At 44.2% G+C, this 20,902-nt stretch overlaps 1 protein-coding gene across 6 annotated transcripts in view; it reads left to right on the top strand.

The window, feature by feature from the left end:
• The first annotated feature begins 3,611 nt into the window (after positions 1 to 3,611).
• LOC121598113 (apoptosis-resistant E3 ubiquitin protein ligase 1-like) overlaps positions 3,612 to 20,902 on the top strand; it is a 30,605-nt gene continuing 13,314 nt past the window's right edge. For 2 of the 6 annotated variants that reach the window (XM_041924700.1, XM_041924697.1), the window contains exons 1-2: positions 7,277 to 7,609; positions 12,007 to 12,827. In XM_041924700.1, the coding sequence (XP_041780634.1) occupies positions 12,746 to 12,827 (82 nt within the window). In that variant the 5' untranslated portion in view covers positions 7,277 to 7,609; positions 12,007 to 12,745. Of the gene's footprint in view, positions 4,385 to 7,276; positions 7,741 to 12,006; positions 12,828 to 20,902 lie in introns of those variants that run through there. The other 4 variants (XM_041924696.1, XM_041924695.1, XM_041924699.1 and 1 more) reach the window with 3 other exon arrangements.

The following is a 20,902-nucleotide window of genomic DNA, read 5'->3' as shown; positions in this document are numbered from 1 at the left end:
AAGACGGCGGCAATCAGAGCCAGCAGAACGATAACCTAGGAAAGGGCACAAGAATAGGAAGCCAATAGAGACATAGGAACTAAAGAACTACGAACTTTCCAAAACTCCCAGACACTCACGTATTTGAACATTTTGAAATGTGGGGTTTTGAGGTTTGGTTCGCTTCTGGAAGTTGCACAAAAACTGATGCCGAACCGTGGACAGTGCGGGAGTTTATATACCAAATCTCAGCATCCGACAGCTTCCTGTGAATAGGGTTCGGAGGGATGGGGTGGTAGAACTTGTTCCAATACACATACTCCGAGCAAGAATACGAAGCAATAGATGGTACCAGGACCAGTCCCGTAAGTAAAAAAGGGAATAAACAACAAGAACAAATGAACGGTTTGGTTCATTACATCCCACTCGCTCGAGTAGGTTGGTCCACTTTTGTCCGAGCTTGATCTCTCGTACTTGCGATGTAATAAGATTAAGATCGGACGCTATTAAATTACGGAGCAGCTTATTAGCTGCTGTGACAACTTGTTCGCAACGTTGTTTACTAAAAGAGATGGGCAGTTGGTTGTGCAAATGCTCTTGGTAACAACTTTTTATTCTACTTAACCGAAAATTTGATTTTGTTACAGAATGTTTAACACGTAAGTACTTCTGCTAGTCCATCTTTAGGAATTAAATATTTTTAGAAGTTTTTGGACAAAGTATCGAAACAAATTATAATAAGTATTTAGAATGGTACAATCGTTAACTCGGATGTCTCAAAAACATGATTGTCATGAGTTCAAGTCCGGTTTGGACCTTGCTCCTCATGCGTAAAACGGCGTATCCAGCTATAGATAATAAACAAAGTCATTGTAAATCCATTAGTCGTACGGGGATGAACGGTCTCGGACAACAGTGGTTGCACCGAAGAATTTGAATAATTGACCTCACAAAGCCACTACATCAGTGACTCCGAACGTTGTATAAAATTGAACAAAGTGTATTATTAAAACAGAAAACCTTATGACTATTGTCATGAGGTCTGAAACCTTAATAATTCGTAAATATTAAACTGATTACGATGTATTATAGTAGTCCTTATATATTTAGTCCTTAAAGTATACTTATGGGACAATCTTTAGGGATAATCAAGTTGGATTCTAATGCCCTCTCTCCCTGTTAGCTGAAAGTCCATCAATCTTATAGACTGGAATGTCAAAGGCCATTCTTCTTTCTTCTTTGGCTCAACAACCGATGCCGGTCAAGGCCTACCAACCCACTTGTGGGGTTGGCTTTCAGTGACTTATTGATTTCCCCCCATAGCAGGATAGTCAGTCCTACGTATGGCGGCACGGTCTATTTGGGGCTTGAACCCATGACGGGCATGTTATTAAGTCGTACGAGTTGACGACTGTACCATGAGACCGGCTAAAGGCCATTACAATCTATTATATATAATAAATTAAATTAAAGTATTTATTAAATTTCGAAAAAAAAATGTGAATAACAAATAATAACAAATAAGCTTACAAATGCATTAGTAAGTCTATCCGTCTATCTTACTTAATATAAACTTAATGTAATATCGCATAGCATTCGGTAAGGTAAATTTTATATAAACTTTAATTTGATATGCTAATATTGCTTTATATAAATCTGAACATGTGTCTTTATGCACATCAAAATCAGTTATTTTAATGTTATCACAACTAAACGAACACATCTCTTGGAATCTTGTTAGAGAAGAACTAACAATTTTGCAAATCCTTACCCAATATACAAAACAAAGCACGACTTTGGAATTAACTTCTACTGCAATTTGGTTTCACCTGGTTATTCGCCCTCAGTAGAACATCTCCCGCATGTGATAGGGCTGACGAGGCTCGAAAAAAGGAATCGTGCCCTTGAACTTTAAAACTTTATCTCGCTCCACTGCCCAAGAGCGTTGATCTTTCACGCACTTGCGCACATACGATCCTGCATGATCTGCCGTGCTCTAAGGGGAGCCGGGCAACTACCACACACGATCTCCACACAGAAGAACGTTCTTAAAATTCATTCTTTCTTAAGCATTGTACCGCTCGCCCACGTCCAACAAACAACAACAACTACGGTCGGCAATATAACGTCTTGAACGCTTAAGAACAAGCCCCAGCCCCACCAAATACCAGTTATTAAATGGATAGAGCAGAAAAAGATCATCCGGTCAACAAACTGGTTCTAAGACGACGCATGCCCAAACCGAAGCTTCCGATCACGCCCGCCATCGACGACCCAAAAGGATACCTTTTGTGCTGCGCACGGTTCCGATCCATGCATTTGCGGGATCGATCGACATGGTATAAAAAGGAGACGAAATCCTTCCGAAAGCATCAGTCAAACGCAAGACAAGCAACCAATCGCATCGCAGCTTTACGCTCCTAAACAAACCACCCAAAACCAACCTCTCAACATGTTCAAATACGTAAGTACCCCACACCACGGAGCGGAAGATGGTGCCAAAGCGGGCATCGAAACTAATCCACCGATCTAACCACGCTCCTTCGCAGGTGATCGTCGTTCTGGCCCTCATTGCCGCCGTCTTCGCTGCCCCCAAGCCGCAGTTCCTGTACTCGCAGCCGGCTTACACCGCGTACAACACGTACGCCGCTGCTCCGGCTGCTGCCACCGTCTACAGCTCGGGCTACGTACCGGCCGCGTACTCTGCCTATGCTCCAGCCGCCTACTCGGCTTACGCTGCTCCGCTTGCCTATCTGTAAGTGGAATGGTGCACTCGACAATGGACACTGGATACGATTTGGACCCAAATGGATTGATCTAACGCGATTCCGATTGACACTCGAAATTTCATACAAACTGGAATAAACCGGATATCTCTCCCTAAGACTCAAACCGTTGATGTGATGTTTTTGAAGAAATTTGAAAGAAATTCGTGATGAGTTTGGCACATTTTCAGTGGAAAATTAGATTTCCATTCCTGTCCTGAAATATTTCACATTGAAATCTTTCATTTTCTTTTTGTGAGAGCTTTACACTTTCAAAGCTTTCATTTCCATTTCTTCAACTGGCCTTCGAGCACTTTTGTTATAAAGAACATTAATTTTTGACATCAGTTTAATGAAATTTATGAAAGTTTGGTGTAATACGAAACAACAATATTTTAATATCGGATGATGTATTGTTTTGTTGAGTTATAATTTCCCAGGTCTTAATTTAAATAATAAAAACTTCAAACAAATTGCGTCTTCACGAAAATCACCTCAATTTGGCTTTAAGCAGCCAACATTACTTCCTCTAAATGTCATCCCACAATGTCCATGTTCATGCCCTTTTCCAAACCAGATGTAGCCAGTTTGCAAATGCCAAAAGAAAGAGAGAGAGAGAGAGAGAGAGAGAGAGAGAGAGAGCATACATCCGACCGATAGAAAGAGATTGCGAGCGAAAACATACTCTTCCCAGAACGGAGAGAATCCTTCGTTCTGGTTTCCCACATTTCCACCACGTGCTGTTTGTTTGCAAACGCAAACTCCCCCCGTGTACTCGCGGCGGAAAACTCACTCTCACACACACCAACACTTTCGCAACTCCCGCGAGCACGATGTTGATTGCTCTCCCACATACGGCCTGCTTTGCTTGGGAGTCGGACGCGGTTGCCTAACACCACATCCTGCCTGCCAAGCAAAAGGGCGACCTGCCTGTTTGCGACGTGCCAGTGAAGGGAGCAACAGCAACAACAACAAAAAACGGCCCAGTGCCCTGGAACCGGGGAAAAGAAGAAAAAAAACACCCACAGAAAAGGTGAAACGTTGACAGGTGAAAATGGCGAAATTGTTCTACGCGACAGTCCAAGCACGGTGGCACTGATTCGATCCGATTGTGAAAGTGGATTGTTTAGCTGGCAACACAACACAACAGTGACAACAGCAACAACAACAACACTAGCAAGATGTAATGTGGGTGGATGACGGTGGAGTGTGAAGACGTTGCAGAGTGTGAAAAGAACCTCCGGTGGGACCTGTTTCGGTGTTTTGCAATCACGACAAGCACCTTTTTGGATGCGGTAATCGTGCCGCGGGCGTGTGGTGTTTTCGGTCCTCTCGCGCGCGTCATCAAAGTATGGTGGTGCGGTGCATCAAAATACTCGTAGCGGTTCTGCTTAGTCTGACGTTTACCATCTCGCTGTCGAAGCTGGTGCTGTGCGTGTGGAACGGCTGGTTCAATGCGGATGCCGCGGATTACGAAATCTTCGCGTCCTATCCGGGCGCGGCGGGACGGCACGGCCCGAGCCCATCGTCCGGCAAGTCGCCCCCGTACGGTGGTGCCAGCCGGCACACCCCAACCATCGTGGACGAGTGGCTCGATCACAATCAGCTGGGGAAATACAAACAACTCTTCCGTGACCGAGGTGAGTTTTCGTGCGTCGGATCCATTTTCTGTTTTATTTTCATTTTGGTGTGTCGCGTTTTTTCGAGAAGAGATAACCAAATGCTTCCAAAACAGCGATCCCTCGTGGAGGCACCACTTCGTGTGGATAATTCAATTAGGTTAAAACGTTCACCGCCCTTCCAAGTGGCAACTGTTGGCCTCCGTTTCATCCTGCCCGGAGCAGTCCTATTTCACGTTCGATTTCGCAGAACCTTTTACCTGTTGGTTTGCAATTTGGTAGCCAGGTTGCCATAAGCGACCTGTGTCGTTTCCACAGTGTACCAATGCGCATGCCACGATCGTGCAAGGCGCGTTGACACTGATTTGTTTACAAAATTTCTCCCCTCAAAACTCCGATCGCACCGTTGCCCCAATGGTTGCTTGGCTTCGGTTGGCTATCGGTTTGGCAATCTAAACATGGCTCACCCGGCCTGAGTTATGACCTATCTAGGTCGATTGCGGTAAATCAAAACGTTGTACGACAACGTGTGACACCTTCCCGGGTTGGTAGTTGATGCTCCACTTCCATGACCTGCAATTCTGGACACCGGCAAATGCGTTATCGGACGTGTTCGCGTTCTCGCGTGTCCCGTTCAACACGTCCCACAACAGCAACAACATGCTGGTGCGGAAACGGGTCACCTGGTGCTGGTTCTTATCTTGTAGGAACGGCGGTAAAGAACATAAATAAAACTGTGGTGCTACTGTCCCAACAAATGGAGTTGATGAACATGACTGGCAGGATGATAACGATGGCCGGTGGATAAAGGGTGGCTTTGGGCATGCAAACATGGACACGAGCGACATTCTATTTGGGGACATTTTTGGGTCGTATAGTAACTACTCTTCTTTCAGCCTTAATGATTGATAACATTGTAATTAAAATTGATGATACATTTGAAGCAGAAAGGCTTGTGAACCTCAAGACCTTAAGTATAGAAATATTTCGTACTACATATTGTGATTTATTGTTCTCTTATTGACAGCCAGTAATGACTAGTGAACCTTCAATATTCAAAATAAACTTCTGAGTGTTAATTTTTCATTTTTAGAACCTTCAAAATCTGCTCTGAAATGAACTTTAATTGTTTACATAAGATAACTGATATTCAACAAGGTACCTAATTTACAAAACGAGCATGTAATGTCCAATTACTGTTTTTGTGCGTCATATACATACACCGGGTTCCAGGCTTGATCGTGCATACACATTGGAACAATAAATATGTTTTATTCCTTTTTTGGAGTAAAATTAGCTAAATAACAACATAATCCTACTTTAAAATCACCCATTCCATACATTCAGGCGCTTAAAAAGTGACAAGCATAGTTAATAGTTGGCTATTTTCTGTTGTGTATTGAGTTTTATGAGCATCTTCCCAAATAAATATACATACATGAACAATTTTGTTGAAGGTTGAAGTCTAAGACAGTCTAAGACATAACAATAGGTATTGGTTTGCTTTTCGCATTACCTGCAAGATGTTAAAAGTTCTACTTATATAAATAGGCTTCTGCTTCTTCTTCTTGGCTTAATATCCTACGCTGACAAGGCGACTATAGACTTTCGAGACTTATTCAGTACCTCGCAGCCGAATAGTCAGTCCTTGCTACAGGGGGACGTATCCATATGAGGCTTGAATCCATGACGGGCATGTTGTTAAGTCGTGTGAGTTGATAACTATACCACGGGACCGACCCGCCGTATTCGATTAATTTTTTGCCTCTTATTGAACATTGCCAAAGTGTCATGGTAACGCCATAACGTATGACACCGATTAACCCAGAACGAATAATGCTTCAAGATCATCCTCAACGTGTAACTGATATATTTCCCCTCTGAATACTTCCTTCTCTCTACTTTCTTAATTTATTTTCTTACGAATCAACCATTTACGAGCTGGTCAAATTTCCCAACCATCCCCAAATATTGCTCCTCAAACAGTGCGCCACAAACTTTTCAACCTACCCCGTCATGTGATTGTACGCCGAGCTCTCACATGTTACTCACCGCATTCCGTTGCCACGCGCATGTGTCTCTCCTGCTGGTTCCTTTCTCGCTCTGTCACCTTGCTCCATACCTTAACCTCTCTCTCTCTCTCTCTCTCTTTCTTTTGCTCGCTCTCGCTCTCGCTCTCTCTCACTATCATCCCTCTGCGCTCCAACCCGAAAACGCAACGCGAACGACGAGATATCTCGCTGCTTGCCGCGAGATACAGCCGCGATAGAACTGGCGGCGACGACCGGACTGGCCCTAACCGTGTGTGTGTGTGTGCATGCGTGCGTGCTCCCGTTGTTTTGTTGCCATTGCGGGTCCTATCCTCGGGCCAGAGTGCAGAAGCTGCCACACGCTCTCGCGCGCGCTTGTCCATTCATTCGGTGTCAGTCGTTCGTGCGATACGGGCGAACCCACTACCTATACCGGAAGCAGCATCGCGCAGCATACACACAGATACAACACACACACACACACAGTCCACTCCAGTCCAGAGTGTGTCCATTCCGGTCCAACCTTTTTTTTGTTCCTCCTCCTCTCCCGCCCTCCCCTCATAAATAGACACGTTCCTTTTTGCGGTTTGTTAAATCCCACTGTAACCCCGTCCCAAACCCTTAAAACCAGCAGCAGCCTCCTCTCCTGCAGCTTTGTTTGTGTGCAGTAGAGCATCCCTTATCCCGGTGTGGTGAAATTAGATCCTTTGGGCCCCCACTGCGGCAGAAAGTGCACACACAGTGTTTCGTCCACAGTTTTCCCATTCCCTTTGTCACACCACAACAACACCACAAGACATACAAAAAGTGTTTTAAAAAACGGCAAACAAAACGCCCTGTATCAAACGCGTGCGTGCGTGCGTGCGTGCGTGTGTGTGTGTACGGTGACTGCAGAGGTACAACCGCACACACGCTCTCCCTCTCTTGTTTTGTTGGTGATTGTTAAGTGTGTGTGTCTGCAAAACAGTGTGTACGGTTCAAAAGTGTCAAGATCAAAAGGATGACAGGACCTGCTTCCTCCGTCGTTCGTCCTGCTCCCGTGGCAACCACGGCGACGCCGCAGCCTGCTACCGTGCCGTTCTAATCCCATCCCTGAGCTGCCGTCTCACAGTGTGTCTATTGTGCCTTTTTATGGGATGTGGAGGGTGGTTCGGATGCTGCCAGTGCAAGTCCTTCGTCCCGATAGTTCCCACGGAGAAAGTGAGCCAGCGAGAGGGTAAGAGCGAGAGAGTGATATGAAGTGAATGAACCGGAAACAACAAAACAAAGCGTCTGTCTCGGGAAAGCGGAATTGAAGTGGTTGGAGGTGTCATTTAAGTGATCCAAAGTGAATTACATGTGTTAAAGGTGGGCTTTGTGTAATAACTCAGTGTTCTTTTGGAGGGATTCAACCTTTCAATTGATATTCCTAATGGTCGTTTTTGTGATTCAAGACTTTAAAGACTTTCAGCTTAATTTAAGAAACAGAAAAAAACTTAAGAGAAATAATAGGAAAATTCTTCTGCAAATGTAAACGTTATAAAACAGCCCTGCTCTGCACGAAGATAATAATAGGCGAACACATCTCACGCTGCGCGTTGTCACAATAGATGACAAACTAAAAATTATCACTACAACCGTTCGCGGTACAAACGACCCCAAAACACATCAAACAAGCACACAGCACAATGTTGCTCGTCGTCACAGTTTTCCCACCCTATCTTTTCTTTTCAATCTCGCCGATCTGCTCGTGTGCGTGCGTTCGTGTATGTGTGTGTGTGTCTTTACCCTACACAGCAACCACCTTCTCCCCATCCACCATACAAACACACAAAAGACACGCAAACCGTCGATGCACACTCGCCTTTGTGTGATGATGAAATGAAAAGCCAGCGGAAAAACTCGATTGTGTTTTTGGGGAGCAAAATTTCATTCAAACGGACCCACACACATGCACACGCTCGCTGCAGTAACCGAACCACTGCCGACTTTTCACGACACCCCCAGAGAAGTACAGAGAGAGAGAGAGAGAGAGAGAGAATGAGTGAGCGGGTGAAAACCCCCCCCCCCCGGGGCGAGAACAAAACCGAAACACTCGGTGACGGAACGCATTGTGTGTGGCTGTGTGAGTATGTGTGTTTGTAACGGTTGCGTCTTCGACCGCTAGTCCAGTCTGTTGTGGGATGCTGCGGCTACTGAGATTCATTTTTTTGCTTCACAAACCATTCCTGTGGAGCGAATTTTCCTTTTCCAACTTACCGCGTGAACGAGACGCGACGATGAAGTTGTGCGTGCGTCGGGAAATTCTTGAGAACCCCCCCATCCCCCCCTCCTATGTGTGATGCTGTAACGCTTTTGGAAAACCGTTACCATCCCTCGCTTTTCCTCCGAAGATCGAAAAAGAGATGAAGAACCGTAACTTGACGCCTTGAGTGTTTAGTTTTGTTTGTTTTGTTTCCGCGCGTACAATGCGTGTCACCACGCAGCGTAACCTTATCTCTTCTCTGCACTTGCGTCCTTCTGTTCGCACCCATTTTCCCCCACCCATGACGGACGTTGATTGATCGTTAGAGGCCAATCCGCGCCCGTGTCCCCGCGATTGATGATCTTTTCCGAGCGAAGTGGTGGCGGAAAAATCACATCCACGCGAGCGGCCACCAGTCACGCGTTTGTTGAATGATTATTTGTGTGTGTGTGTGTGTGTGTGTGTGTGTGTGTGTGTGTGTGTGTGTGTGTGTGTGTGTGTATGTGTGTGTGTGTTTTTCTTTTTTTTAGAAGTTTGCCTCAAACACACACACATCACCACCACGTATATCATCGTGGAAATTGCGCGTGGGTTGCCAAAAAATATCAGAAAAAACACCGATAACGCTGCCTTTTATCCTTTCGCTTTTCTGGCTGACATTTTTCTGTGAGAGTACTTTTTTTTTGGCCACTCGTAGCTGTCAATCAACCGGGCCGTTTTGTTTGTCCTTTCGTCAGCTTCGTCAAACTTCTCGCCAACTAGCCGTGACATTATCCGGAGGCTGACGAAAACCGACCCGACAGTGGTGCCATTCTTGCGCGATGTTATTTTCTTTTGGGAAGTAAGGAAATAAAAAAAAAAACATCACAAAAGATTGTCACGGTTGCAGACCTTCGTCAGCGCTAGACCGGTGAACGGTTCATTAGCGCTGATTGACTTCAGGTATTAGGAGATTCGCACGAACAGGACAGTTTAAGGGCTTCAAAACATTTATTTTATAACTTTTGTTTACACAAAATTGAATTTGATTCCATTTCACAATTACATCATCAGCGTTTCATGCTGCAAAAGGATGTAGCTCGAACGAAGCGCCTCCCATTTTGCCCATCTTATTTGCCTTCCAGATGACTGATAATGTAACGCCCATGACCTTGAGCGTTCTGCAGCACTTTTATCGCAGCTTTCCTTCCCCAAATGTCTTCGTCAGTGGCTCTGCTGTTCGTGCGCTAATGACAGCACACAGTTCGCTTTCCATCTCATTACCGCCTCGCGTTGCGTCGCTGTTGATGGCGCTGGCATTTCCATCTCATTTGACAGAGACAAATCAGTACCTCAGTGGTGCTGCTGATGCTGATAATCATGCCTGCAAAAAAAAAAATGGCACCAAACGCTTTTACACGGACTTACAGGGTTTTTGAGGATTATATAGACATGTTCAGCGAGTTGTAGATTCGTTCAGGCATATAATAGACTCTTTCAGCGAGATATAGAATTGTTCGGAAGTAGGCGTAGACATGTTCAGCGATTCTGTAGAGCTGTCAGTTGTTTTGTTTACACACTGTGCCGCAGGGTTCAATTTTTCATTCTTAAAAGTCCTAAAAGTAGTTAATAATCATTACCCAAGCTGTTTAATACATAAATTAGTTGAAAAAAGCTTATTTTTTCGAAAACTGTTTGTTTACCTCCTGATGAGAATGATCCAAGCTGCAGTCCAAGGGGCACGAAAGTGACAGCTCTACAGTATAACCGAACATGTCTACGCCTACTTCCGAACAATTCTATATCTCGCTGAAAGAGTCTATTATATGCCTGAACGAATCTACAACTCGCTGAACATGTCTATATAATCCTCGAAAACCCTGTATCGCAAGGATAAACGTGGTCCTCTTTCTTCTTTCTCCTTTATTGAATTCAATCAATTTATCCGCTTCAATATTCAAATGGAATCATTCGTTTGGAAATCTTATCGGCACAAACAAGCCCACACATACACATACAAAATGGTCAAGTAAAATTTAGCGATAATTTGCTACGTGCACAACTTTTTCTCTTGAAAGCATTTTAAGTTTGGTCGTAAATCACCACTGTGGTCCCGAAGTATGGTTTCGATGCTGTTACTTCAACACGTGTTTTCCATTTCATGCCTGGTGCACGGAAATTGAACCACTGCCAACGCCAGTGGAAACTGCTCACTGCTGCGTCTCTAACCTGTACTGCACAATGGCAAAACCCTATCAAATCCACACCGGGCGAAAGGTTATGTGGCAGACAGTTAACCTTCGGTTTTCCATTGGCTAGTCTGTGTTGTTGTGCACGCTATGTTTGGTTAATGATACTTTTAAAGTATCTTTGCAGTGAATCATACCTTTGCAAAGGGAAACAGCAAATACAGGAAGCCGCTGAATTGAATCAGCTGTGAAAGTATTAGCTGAACTTGCTATTAGAACGGCAGGATGCACTTTCTGTCAGCTGCAAAAGATAAGCGAATGAGGTTATTACGTTGCGCAAAGATATTAGATATTACGACCGTTATGCACGGTACATTTAGCTTGAAATTCAGGGATGAGCAATGCAAAAACTAGAGTAATTTTTTTATAGATATTTCATGAATCTCGGAAAGCTGATATATTTTTCTTAGAATTTTCTGCTTCTTTTCAATGTGTTATTATTTAACACATTTTTTCAAGAAGTCATGATCATAAGTTAATGCAAATAAATTCCAATAAACCCTCACCAGGGTAATGTACTTGGTCATTCCTTCAATTCTCAAATTTCAATTTTTAATCCCACTTCATCTGTTTGGCAATTTGCTAGAATTTATGCTGTTTTCCATGTGAGTTTCCAATGCAAGAAGTATTATTCACCACTTGCGAGATGTTTATGAACTGGTTCTACTGGACTTAAAGTTTCAACCGATGCAGAATACTCATACAGTAGTAGCTGTACATCAGATGCAAAATAATACCATAGCTGAGCACTCCAAGAATCTAATGAAGGGTTCTTGTTATTTCATTTTTTTTTCAATCTTTCATCTTTGAGCTCTGAGCTCTGAGCCATCTGAGCTGTACAACTGGTCCAAAAATGTTGATTGATGTTGCAACCTGAAATAAAACATTTTGAGTACATCAAAATCAAACAAAATGCATTCTAATGTTTCGTTAATACCTTAACAGCCAGGATCAGAGTATATTTGCGAGATAATTGCTCTTGGAAGACGTATAACTATTGTAATCATCATAAGGGTTTCATTTTTGGACGTATTTCTCAGTATTTCAAATCTTCAAACTAAATAAAACAAATCAGTTAATCTTCCCTGACTCTACGCAAACCTTTGCTCGTTTGGCCGCACTGAAAACGATGCCCCTAAATCCCCGATCTAATTATTCTAGCACGTAGACCAACACAACCCGCAAACAAACCAGACCCGCGGCAAGACCCATCAATTCTAAGCCAAACACCAAACACACGCCAACTAGCACGTGGCCACGGCGGCCAGAGTGTTCAAAGTGACAGCAGCTTCCGGGAGAACCTGCACAAAACAACAACCAAAAAAAAACTCCCTTAACTGGGCCACAAAGTAACGTTTTGGAATTGAACTATCAGTGAGACCACCACAGTGAGAGGCGAATCGCCAACACAATTACCCCTCCCCCTGCATTTCACAGTGTGATAAGAGTGATCAAACATTGGCCTTGTGGTCGTGTGGGTGGAAGCGTCGCTGTTGCCGAGCCGCCGCCGCCACCACGAGAACCCACGTCGCGCGGAAGCAGACGTTGGACAATGTCAAGGTGCCTAGCGGCGTATAGCGTCAGCAGCGCCATCACCGTCAGACCATCTGCCGGCCGCCCCCGGTCGGGCGTCGTGCCACAATCGAAAGCTTTAATAAACAGTGCATTGCCGCAGCAGCAGAAGGAGCAGCAGTAGGAGAGCAACGTGGAGAGTGTTAAACCGTTTGCGCACCGAGTTTGTTATGCGCTAGCGTAAGCCGGGAATAGGTCCACGATTTACACACTACTGGGCACTACTCGTTGTGCAGTTTTTAAAAGGAGTGAATCAAAAACACACATACACACAAAACAAAGCGCGTCTTCATTCGCGTGTGATAAAGGAAAGCGCAAAACACCCCGAATGTTCAACATGTGGGCCCCGGAGTCGGAAATCAACTCGATTGCCTTTACCAACATCCGCCATTCGGTGTCAGCTTCGTCTGGTAGGTATATTTCCCTGTTCTACCCTGTGCTCTGTGCAGTACAAACCATTCTTCACGACCTTTGCAGCAATTAATTCTCCATCGGGATAGCAATTAATATACTTCTCTACGTGATCGAGCAGCCCAGGCAATAAATAATAGACAAATCCCCACAACCAACCAAACACAAACACAAATAGAGGTTTGGTCTCTGCAAGTAACCATGACCCCAGTGCCAATGCCCAGCCACACATGGGTAACCGATCCAGCAACGATCAAACACATTCTAGTGTAAAAACCGAGCTGAAAATTACTCTTTAATAGTGCCGATGCAGACAAAGTAAAGATCCTTTTTGTGGGGGCCAGGTCATGAGTCATTTGCTGCTGCATCGTATACTGCGACCGGAGGTAACAAGCTCGCCCGAATGTAAACATTCCCGGGGCGTAACGATGCGTTATGAAACGATGTGGCCCCGACCGCCCGCACAACAAGGAAAGGCGATTGTTTATTTACTAAAAGGAAGCGAAATTTATCGCTATTTATTTACTGATTTGTGCCTTGCTGTTGTGTGATTTGTTTTCACTTTCACTTGGTGGAGGCCGTTTGTTTTCTTGTTTTTCTTATCCTGCTCCATGTCCGGTGTGACATGAGTCGCGCGGTACCTGCAAAGCAGCGCAAAAAATTCACCATCCGTACCGCGGGCGCATTAACAAAACTCTCTGCTTGCCTTCTTTTGATTTATTACCAGCACCATCGCTGGCTGAAAGTGGGTTGGTGTAATTGAAAAATGGTAACACGTTGATAGCACCTGCTACAACCCCCTGCTATCTCGGTTCACTCCACGGGAACACCTTACTTATACTTGGGGAGGTTTTTTTTGTCAGTAAACGAGGATGCTACCAAACAAATTGCGATAATCTTTTATCCACTCGCTGTTGGAATTGGACCATCGTTCAAGCTCCCGGGCGGAACAGGTAATCCGTCAGCCTCGCGTGTGCATGTGTGTGTTTGCCGAGTAACGACGGTGGCCACCAACGGAGACCATTGTCATCCTGTTTTACATATTTCCCTCATCTTCCTCCTCCACCAAGGCCCACGATGAGGAAACAGGACAAGCACGGCACTCCTTTCGATTGCAAACACTCACTGGATTCGTTGTAGGCTTGGACACCTTTTTTCATATCGCTACGACAGGGTAGCGCTTTTCACCCGGCCTAATAGAGTGTCCTTTTGTGCTGGGAGTGTGGAATGTGGATTGCTGCTCTTTTTGTTCTCGCCCCTTGTGCGCTTGTTCGCTGCACGGTGCAAACGAGTGCTGGCGTAGTGGAGTTACACTATTAGGCAGCTCCCGGACACTCGACATGTTAGGGATAATTGGAAAAAGCACACACACACACACAGGTACTACAGAGCATGGGAAATGGTTTAAACCGCACACCGGACACCGTGCACTGGGAAGGAAGGAAAATTGACACGACAGGAGGTAGCATCATCCACAAGCGTCCGGGCAGAGGTCCGATAGCTTGCCAGCGAGTTAGTAAGCCTTTCCTTCCTATTCATGTTTAATTGCACTTTGTTTGGCTTATGAAAACGCTGCAGTACCACCATTCTGCATTGTTACACGTTCCTATAAGCCCCAGTGGTCCTCCAGTTTTGGTCTGTTCTGAGTACGAGTGCTTCCCCCATTTTTTGCATAAGCACAGTGGCTTCCTATTACTGAATGTTGAGCTATATTATCATGGGACTGGCATGCTTTTTATTCTTTTTTTTTGCTCTATCTGGGTGGCCAAAAATGGACATGTCATTGCGCCATATGATGATGCAAACGGTTTGATAAGCGGGCAATTCAAACGAATGTCTGGCTATCTGTGCCGAATTTTTACCCACTCATTTTTGTGCAATAAATTGTGCCGGTTGGCTGAAATTGCACACACACGCCAACCGGCAGGTCTTATTGCTGGATGCTAATTTTGCTGAATCTGAGATATTTCTGGTTTTTCTAGGCCACGAAAGTTATAACTCCAGACATCTAAAATGGTACTATAAAGGTGTTAGACAGGTTTTTTTTATTCTTCGTGCGGGTAATTTATTGTGACGTGAACATATAGGGCATGACCAAGCGCGTTACTCGTTATCTAGTGTTATACAAACGTTTATTTGGGAGGCTCTCGCCCGCTTATTCGTTTCGTGTGCATCAAGCTCGGATGAGAGAACTTCATTAAAAAGTTAAGAAAAGCCTGCTCTTAATCAATGCTGAATGCAGCTTTGCATACTTTTGGGCGAAATCAAGCCCACACCGCCCAAATGTAGGCAATGTGCACATCAATTTTATCTTTTTATGCATTAAAATCCCTTTTGGCAGTCTTAACAACCTGCACTTCGTCTGGAAAAGCACTTCTCACTCAAAAAACAAACATATCGCGCTGTTCTTTTCCCCAGACGGTATACAGTCACACCGCCAACGTGTCCTCTGGATCGAAACAAATGGCCACTACGCGTGCTGTATTTTCCGCAATATTTGTCGTGCCAACACTATGTCACCGGACTTATTGAGCAGGCAATGCTCATGTCAAAATTGGGAAACGCTGCCCAAAACGAACGAAAGACTGCCAACTGCCAACGGACGTGCAAGCAATCACGCAAAATATGTCCACCTGGAGAGAAAGAGAGGAGAGAGAGAGAGAGAGAGAGAGAGAGAGAGAGAGAGAGAGAGATTCCACTGTCTCAAACAGTTCGCATCATAAATCATTCCCAATCTGTGCTAGGTACTCCTAGAGAGAATTTTGCGGTGCACAGTCGTCGTCCTCGGAACATTCTCCGGTTCTGAGTATTATTCGTCCACAACAAAGCAAAGCACGATAGATGGAGCTAATAAAACCTATTGAAGAGACTGAACGTCGGCGGTAGAAGCTCGCGTCCCTGTGCGAATGTTTTCGACAACCGAAATCAAGCGTAAACAAATTTGGGACATAAATTTTGCATAAACAGCCGGCCGCTCGTCACGTGCTTCGTTGCCAAAGCGCTTTTGGCACCTTGAAGAAGAATCGCTTTTTGTTTTCGTTTTTACCGTGCGGACGTGAACGGGCGGGAAGTGGGTAAGTTCCGAAAGATGGGTTTTTGTTGAATGTCCTCTTGTTTGGCGAATTTGGCTGCTTTTGCTTTTGCTGCGTTCGTATTATGCCAATACGACGATCAATAATGCTTCTTGCGTACCACCAAGACATTGCTATTCCATCAGAATGTTTTCTCTTGGTTGGGGCTTGGCCTACAATCTCAGCTCAGATTTGTCGGTGTTCTTTCTGCTGACGGACAGGCATTCTTGGCCCCCACTTTCTATCGGCATCGAAATTTTCCCTATCAGCAAAGTTATGCAATCGTTCGATTGAACATCAGGCCACGAAGACATCGCAAAGTGCAAGAAGAGACGCCGATAAGGATAAAATATGTTCCTTGATCAAGTTTATGTCGGAGCAGGAGCACACACACACAAAATCGCTGATCCTTCTTCCAATTTTTCTCCAGCTGATGCAAATCATAGGCCCAACTTCCGCTTTACACTTCCAAGTGCCGACCGCCAAGGTTTCGGTTTGATTATCACAAGGATGACCTTCAGCATGCCACCGCAGACCACCATCGGACCACCAGATCGGTCACAAAACACCACAGACAAGGGCATGACTGAAGAACAGAGAGAGAGAGAGAGAGAGAGAGAGAGAGAGAGAGAGAGAGAGAGAGAGAGAGGAGAAAAGCCCACATACAGAGCCCTGCACTTCCAGCTCCATTAGTTCCTGCCAGACTTGGTGGCGCATTCGCTTTTCCTTCCGAACCCATTATCATTTCGCCCGCTCTCGCGCGGTTCTGGCAAATGGATTATGCTCACGGAATGAGTCTTCCTTTCAAGTAAGGAAGCTTTTTTTTGTTCTTTACTACCGTCCTTTTCCCTGTTTACTTTTACTTGCTTGCCCGCTTGCCCTTACCCTTTGGATGGCTCATTTTTTAACTCATTCCAAGCTTCCGGCATTGTGGTAGCGATAAAAACAGAACACAGCGTACAGGCCGCACAGCCGTCCTTGTGCCACAACATTACAGCATTGCCTGTAAAGGGCACAGGTCAGCTCACCGAGTCCGTGTGTGTGTGTGTAGAGCCCTCTATATAAAGCATGTAATGAATATCGGTCAACTCTCTGTCTCTATTAATTATTCACCGTCACCACGAATCGCCAACCGAACGGCAGGACGGCTGCCACACGGCTGACCCTATGCCGTTACTGAAAACGCGCTTTGTGGGCTTTGTTCGAGTGACCCAACCGTCTTCGGGTTTGATCGACCGGTGGAAGAAAATTCATTTTTTTTTTGTTCACCTTCCTGCACATTCGATGAGTTGCTGAAAATGCTTCTGCAGGTGCGCACACGAAAGGTGTAAATTTAATTTTCCAAAACCTTTCTTCCATTTATCCTTTGCTTCTTTGCTTCCTGCTGCATCACCGCTTGGCGTCGACCACATTAATAAGCATTATGCTCGGGTTACCGGGGGTATGTAATCCCCAACACCCGGCCTGGTTCCGCTTTGTTTGCACGCTCTGGCAAAAATCATGCTCACACCAGACACCGCTTACAACACTTTCGGCTCGGGTGCCGCTCACATATTTATGATTCATACCGTATTAATAACGAGCCTGGCGGGAGCCAGCTCGGCGTTTGGCCCTAGGTATTTGGCATTGGGCACGAATGGCACGTGCCCAAAACGGCGAAAAATGGAGAATCACAAAAATTTCATCACTCACCACCAACACTACCACCATGCGTCTCCATCGGGGTTCGTGCCTTGCCGCTCTTTCTGTCATGGCGGGGTGTTGATGAATAAACAAATAATCTTTACCGAAAATCCTGCAGGGTATGAGGTACGCCAGCAGACTAAAGAGTAAAACAGCACCCAATTTGGTGTGAGAATGGCGCGTGCTGATAAAATTAGCTTTGTTTATTTTCACGCCCGCTAAATTGAAGAATTCCGGCACCCGAAATGAACCGAAGAAAAGCTTGCCCGTTTGGCTCAACAAGTCTTTTTTCGGTAGGTGTCGGTGAAATACTGTGCCCCCATATCATTCAACGAACGATTTACACCACACGCAAAGCTGTGGCGCACTGCCGAGCCGTAGGCGACGAGCTTTGCCCGCAAGGGGTTCAACGTTAAGGGCAAAGTTTAATGATTTGCATCCGTGAGCTGGTACCCAGTCCCCCCCCGAAGAAGAAGGGCGAGAAAGTGGGCAAGCGCAAAAAACAAGCCGCTGAACGAATGTACACGAACCTGGCATGACGACGGTGCAGAAGTGATGCAGGAAGTGAATTATTCAAATTGCTCTAATTGGTGGAAATGTACAATCAGCTCTTGCTTGAAAGGGATTTTTTTCTTCGTTCATTCGATCACACCACGACACGTGGAATGATGTGGGCGCAACAAAAAAAAGAAGATTAACAACACAAAAAATATAGAGAAGCAACTTCATCAATTCAAAATGTCATACCTTTTAAATACCGAAGTCATTAAAACGAAATGGCACTTGAACACGCATCCGTCAAGAGGCCGATCAGCATATTTTTTTCTTTCCTCCTCTTCTCAAATTACGATTAAACATGTGGCACCCCTTTTTTTTCTGTGGCTTTCCCACACATCGGACACACCATATTAATTTCAATTTTCCTTTTAACACCAAGCTGTTGTTGTTTGTAACGGCCGGTTTCAGCTACAAAACGGTGCTTGGGGACGAGAATTTAATTACATATTAAAGCAAACTCAAACAAAACACTAATAAACACAGCAGAAACTTGTTAGTAGATTCTTGTTTCGCTGGCGCTGACAGCCGGTGGGGGGAGGCATGCTAAGCATGCATGAAATTGTAATCGTGTATCGATTTATTAGCTTATAGAACAAAATAGAATACTCCTATCACGTCATGTGACGTCTGTGGAATTTGGAGTGTCTGGTTTTTGTTTTTATTTTGTTTTGTGTTGCTGCCTAGAGTTCGAAATGGTCTTTACTGACAAGGGCTGCGAGAGAATATGTATATATCGATCTCGCAGGAAGCTCAAAAAACAACGTCAAACGCAGACACAGAGACAGAGTGACTCCTGAAGCGCCATAAAACAAACTTTGACGCGTTTCATTGTGGAACAAATGGAGGAAGCAAAAAAAACGAAACAAAGGGAAACGCTTACATTTTTTAAGCAGCCTTCCGATGTACTCCAGCACGCATGGCATTAAAGCGTGTTCCGTGAAGAGCTAGATCGAATGTGAGGCAGGCAGATAATTTTAGCTTATGAACTAAAGGCCCTGTAGTAGGGGAAAGTAGGTAAAGACGGACACTGCGGGTAAGATGAACACTTCTCATAAATGCATGAAAAAGGCAATTTTCGAATAATTCAGCAATGCAGCATCCTAACTCAAAGTAAAACAACACATTTGAGAACATTTTTGGCATAATATATCCAACATTGTTTAAATCCACGAAAAAGATAAATTTTAAATCATGTGCACCCTTGTGGATCTAATTTGACTGCGGATCTTAAGCTCTACAACTTTTTATATTTTTATTTTATTATTTTTTATATTTTTGGAAGTTTTATTTCATGAATGAGTTGTCGTGATCATTAATGAAAAAACTGGCGAAAGAACGAGAACGAGAAAGCAATACAATATATTGTTTTCTGGTGGTTTATGAATCCTGACACCAAAGCGGGAAAGACGGACACTTTGCTGTAGGGAAAGATGGACACCGAATTTGTTGCTTTATTTTACTTCTTATATCAATTGGTGATGAATATATTTAATCAAATATCTTAAACAAGAGTAGTTGGAAGATCCAGCAATTAGAGAAAGCATGGAAATATGCGAGAAACGGCACACCAGTCAAAATAGCAGCCATTCGTTATGCTATTACTCGCTCGACGCTGATGAAGCGCTTCACGAAATCCAATATCTTGTCACGATTTGGACAACTTTAAGCAATACAAAGATGAGGCATTGATATGACATCCTTCAGAAATAGATGAGAGATTCTATGGAATTACAAATATCAAAAATTGAATTAACAAGTCCATCAAAGAATACTGGGGTCGTGGTATTTTCGTGTAGTAATTTCCTTAACGGAAGTTCTAGACTGTTGTTCTATAAGCTGGAGCAACGTCAGCTGTTAGTGCGCGATATTTCAATAATGCTTTAGATTCTGCATTATTGAAGGTGTTATAAGCGACGCTTACAATTCCTAAATTAACGAATAAATGAAACGCCATTGCAATTAGTCTAGAATTGGTTTATGTACGTACCGGGACGAGGAAATCAGTCGGATATGTTAAAATACTATAAACCTCTTAAATTTCCAACGTTTTCTATAGGTGTCCATCTTACCCTTTATGGTGTCCATCTTTTCCATATCAGGTGGCTGTCTGATCCGAACATTTCAAAACTGCACGAAAAACCATGTTTTTAATTCATGAAAAAAACGCACAGAAATCGGTAGAAACATAAAAGTTTCAACACATTTTCCGAAAAATAATGAGTGCAAGATAATGTATGCTCATTTTCATGATCATATCATTTATACATCCATAGATTTTTACCATGTTCTTTTACGTGTCCGTCTTTACCCACCTTCCCTTAAATTATGATCGACTCAATTTACCATTGAACCACCCTGTGATGAGCGACACACTAAATGTTTTGCTTAATATTCGTTTACGCGTTTTCGTCATTTGTCAATATCCATTATGGCCTTTGTTGGGAATTTTATTTATTTCCCTTTACCCCCCCCCCCCCCCAAACATTCCATCGCTCGTGCCGTATTTTGCCTAATTTAATGTCTGTTCAAGTTTGTCCAGGCAATGTTTTTTGTTGTTTTTTGCTGCAATCGCTTACTCCCTTGCTGATCGAGTGCTGATTTCCCATTTTGAAGGGCTAAGAAGCCCGCGCGTCTAGCCACGATGGCGACATGTTTTATGGGCATTGGGCTGCAGCATTCCAGGTTTTTTCCTTCTTTCTTTTTTCTCGTTTCTCTCGCAAACTCGTTTTGTTTATTTGCCGGCCAACTCATCTGTGTGTAGG

Source organism: Anopheles merus, chromosome 3R (assembly GCF_017562075.2).
Source record: "Anopheles merus strain MAF chromosome 3R, AmerM5.1, whole genome shotgun sequence".
Classification (NCBI taxonomy): Eukaryota; Metazoa; Arthropoda; class Insecta; order Diptera; family Culicidae; genus Anopheles; species Anopheles merus.
Note: the sequence above shows the minus strand (reverse complement) of the source record. Positions and strands in the feature narration are given on the sequence as shown.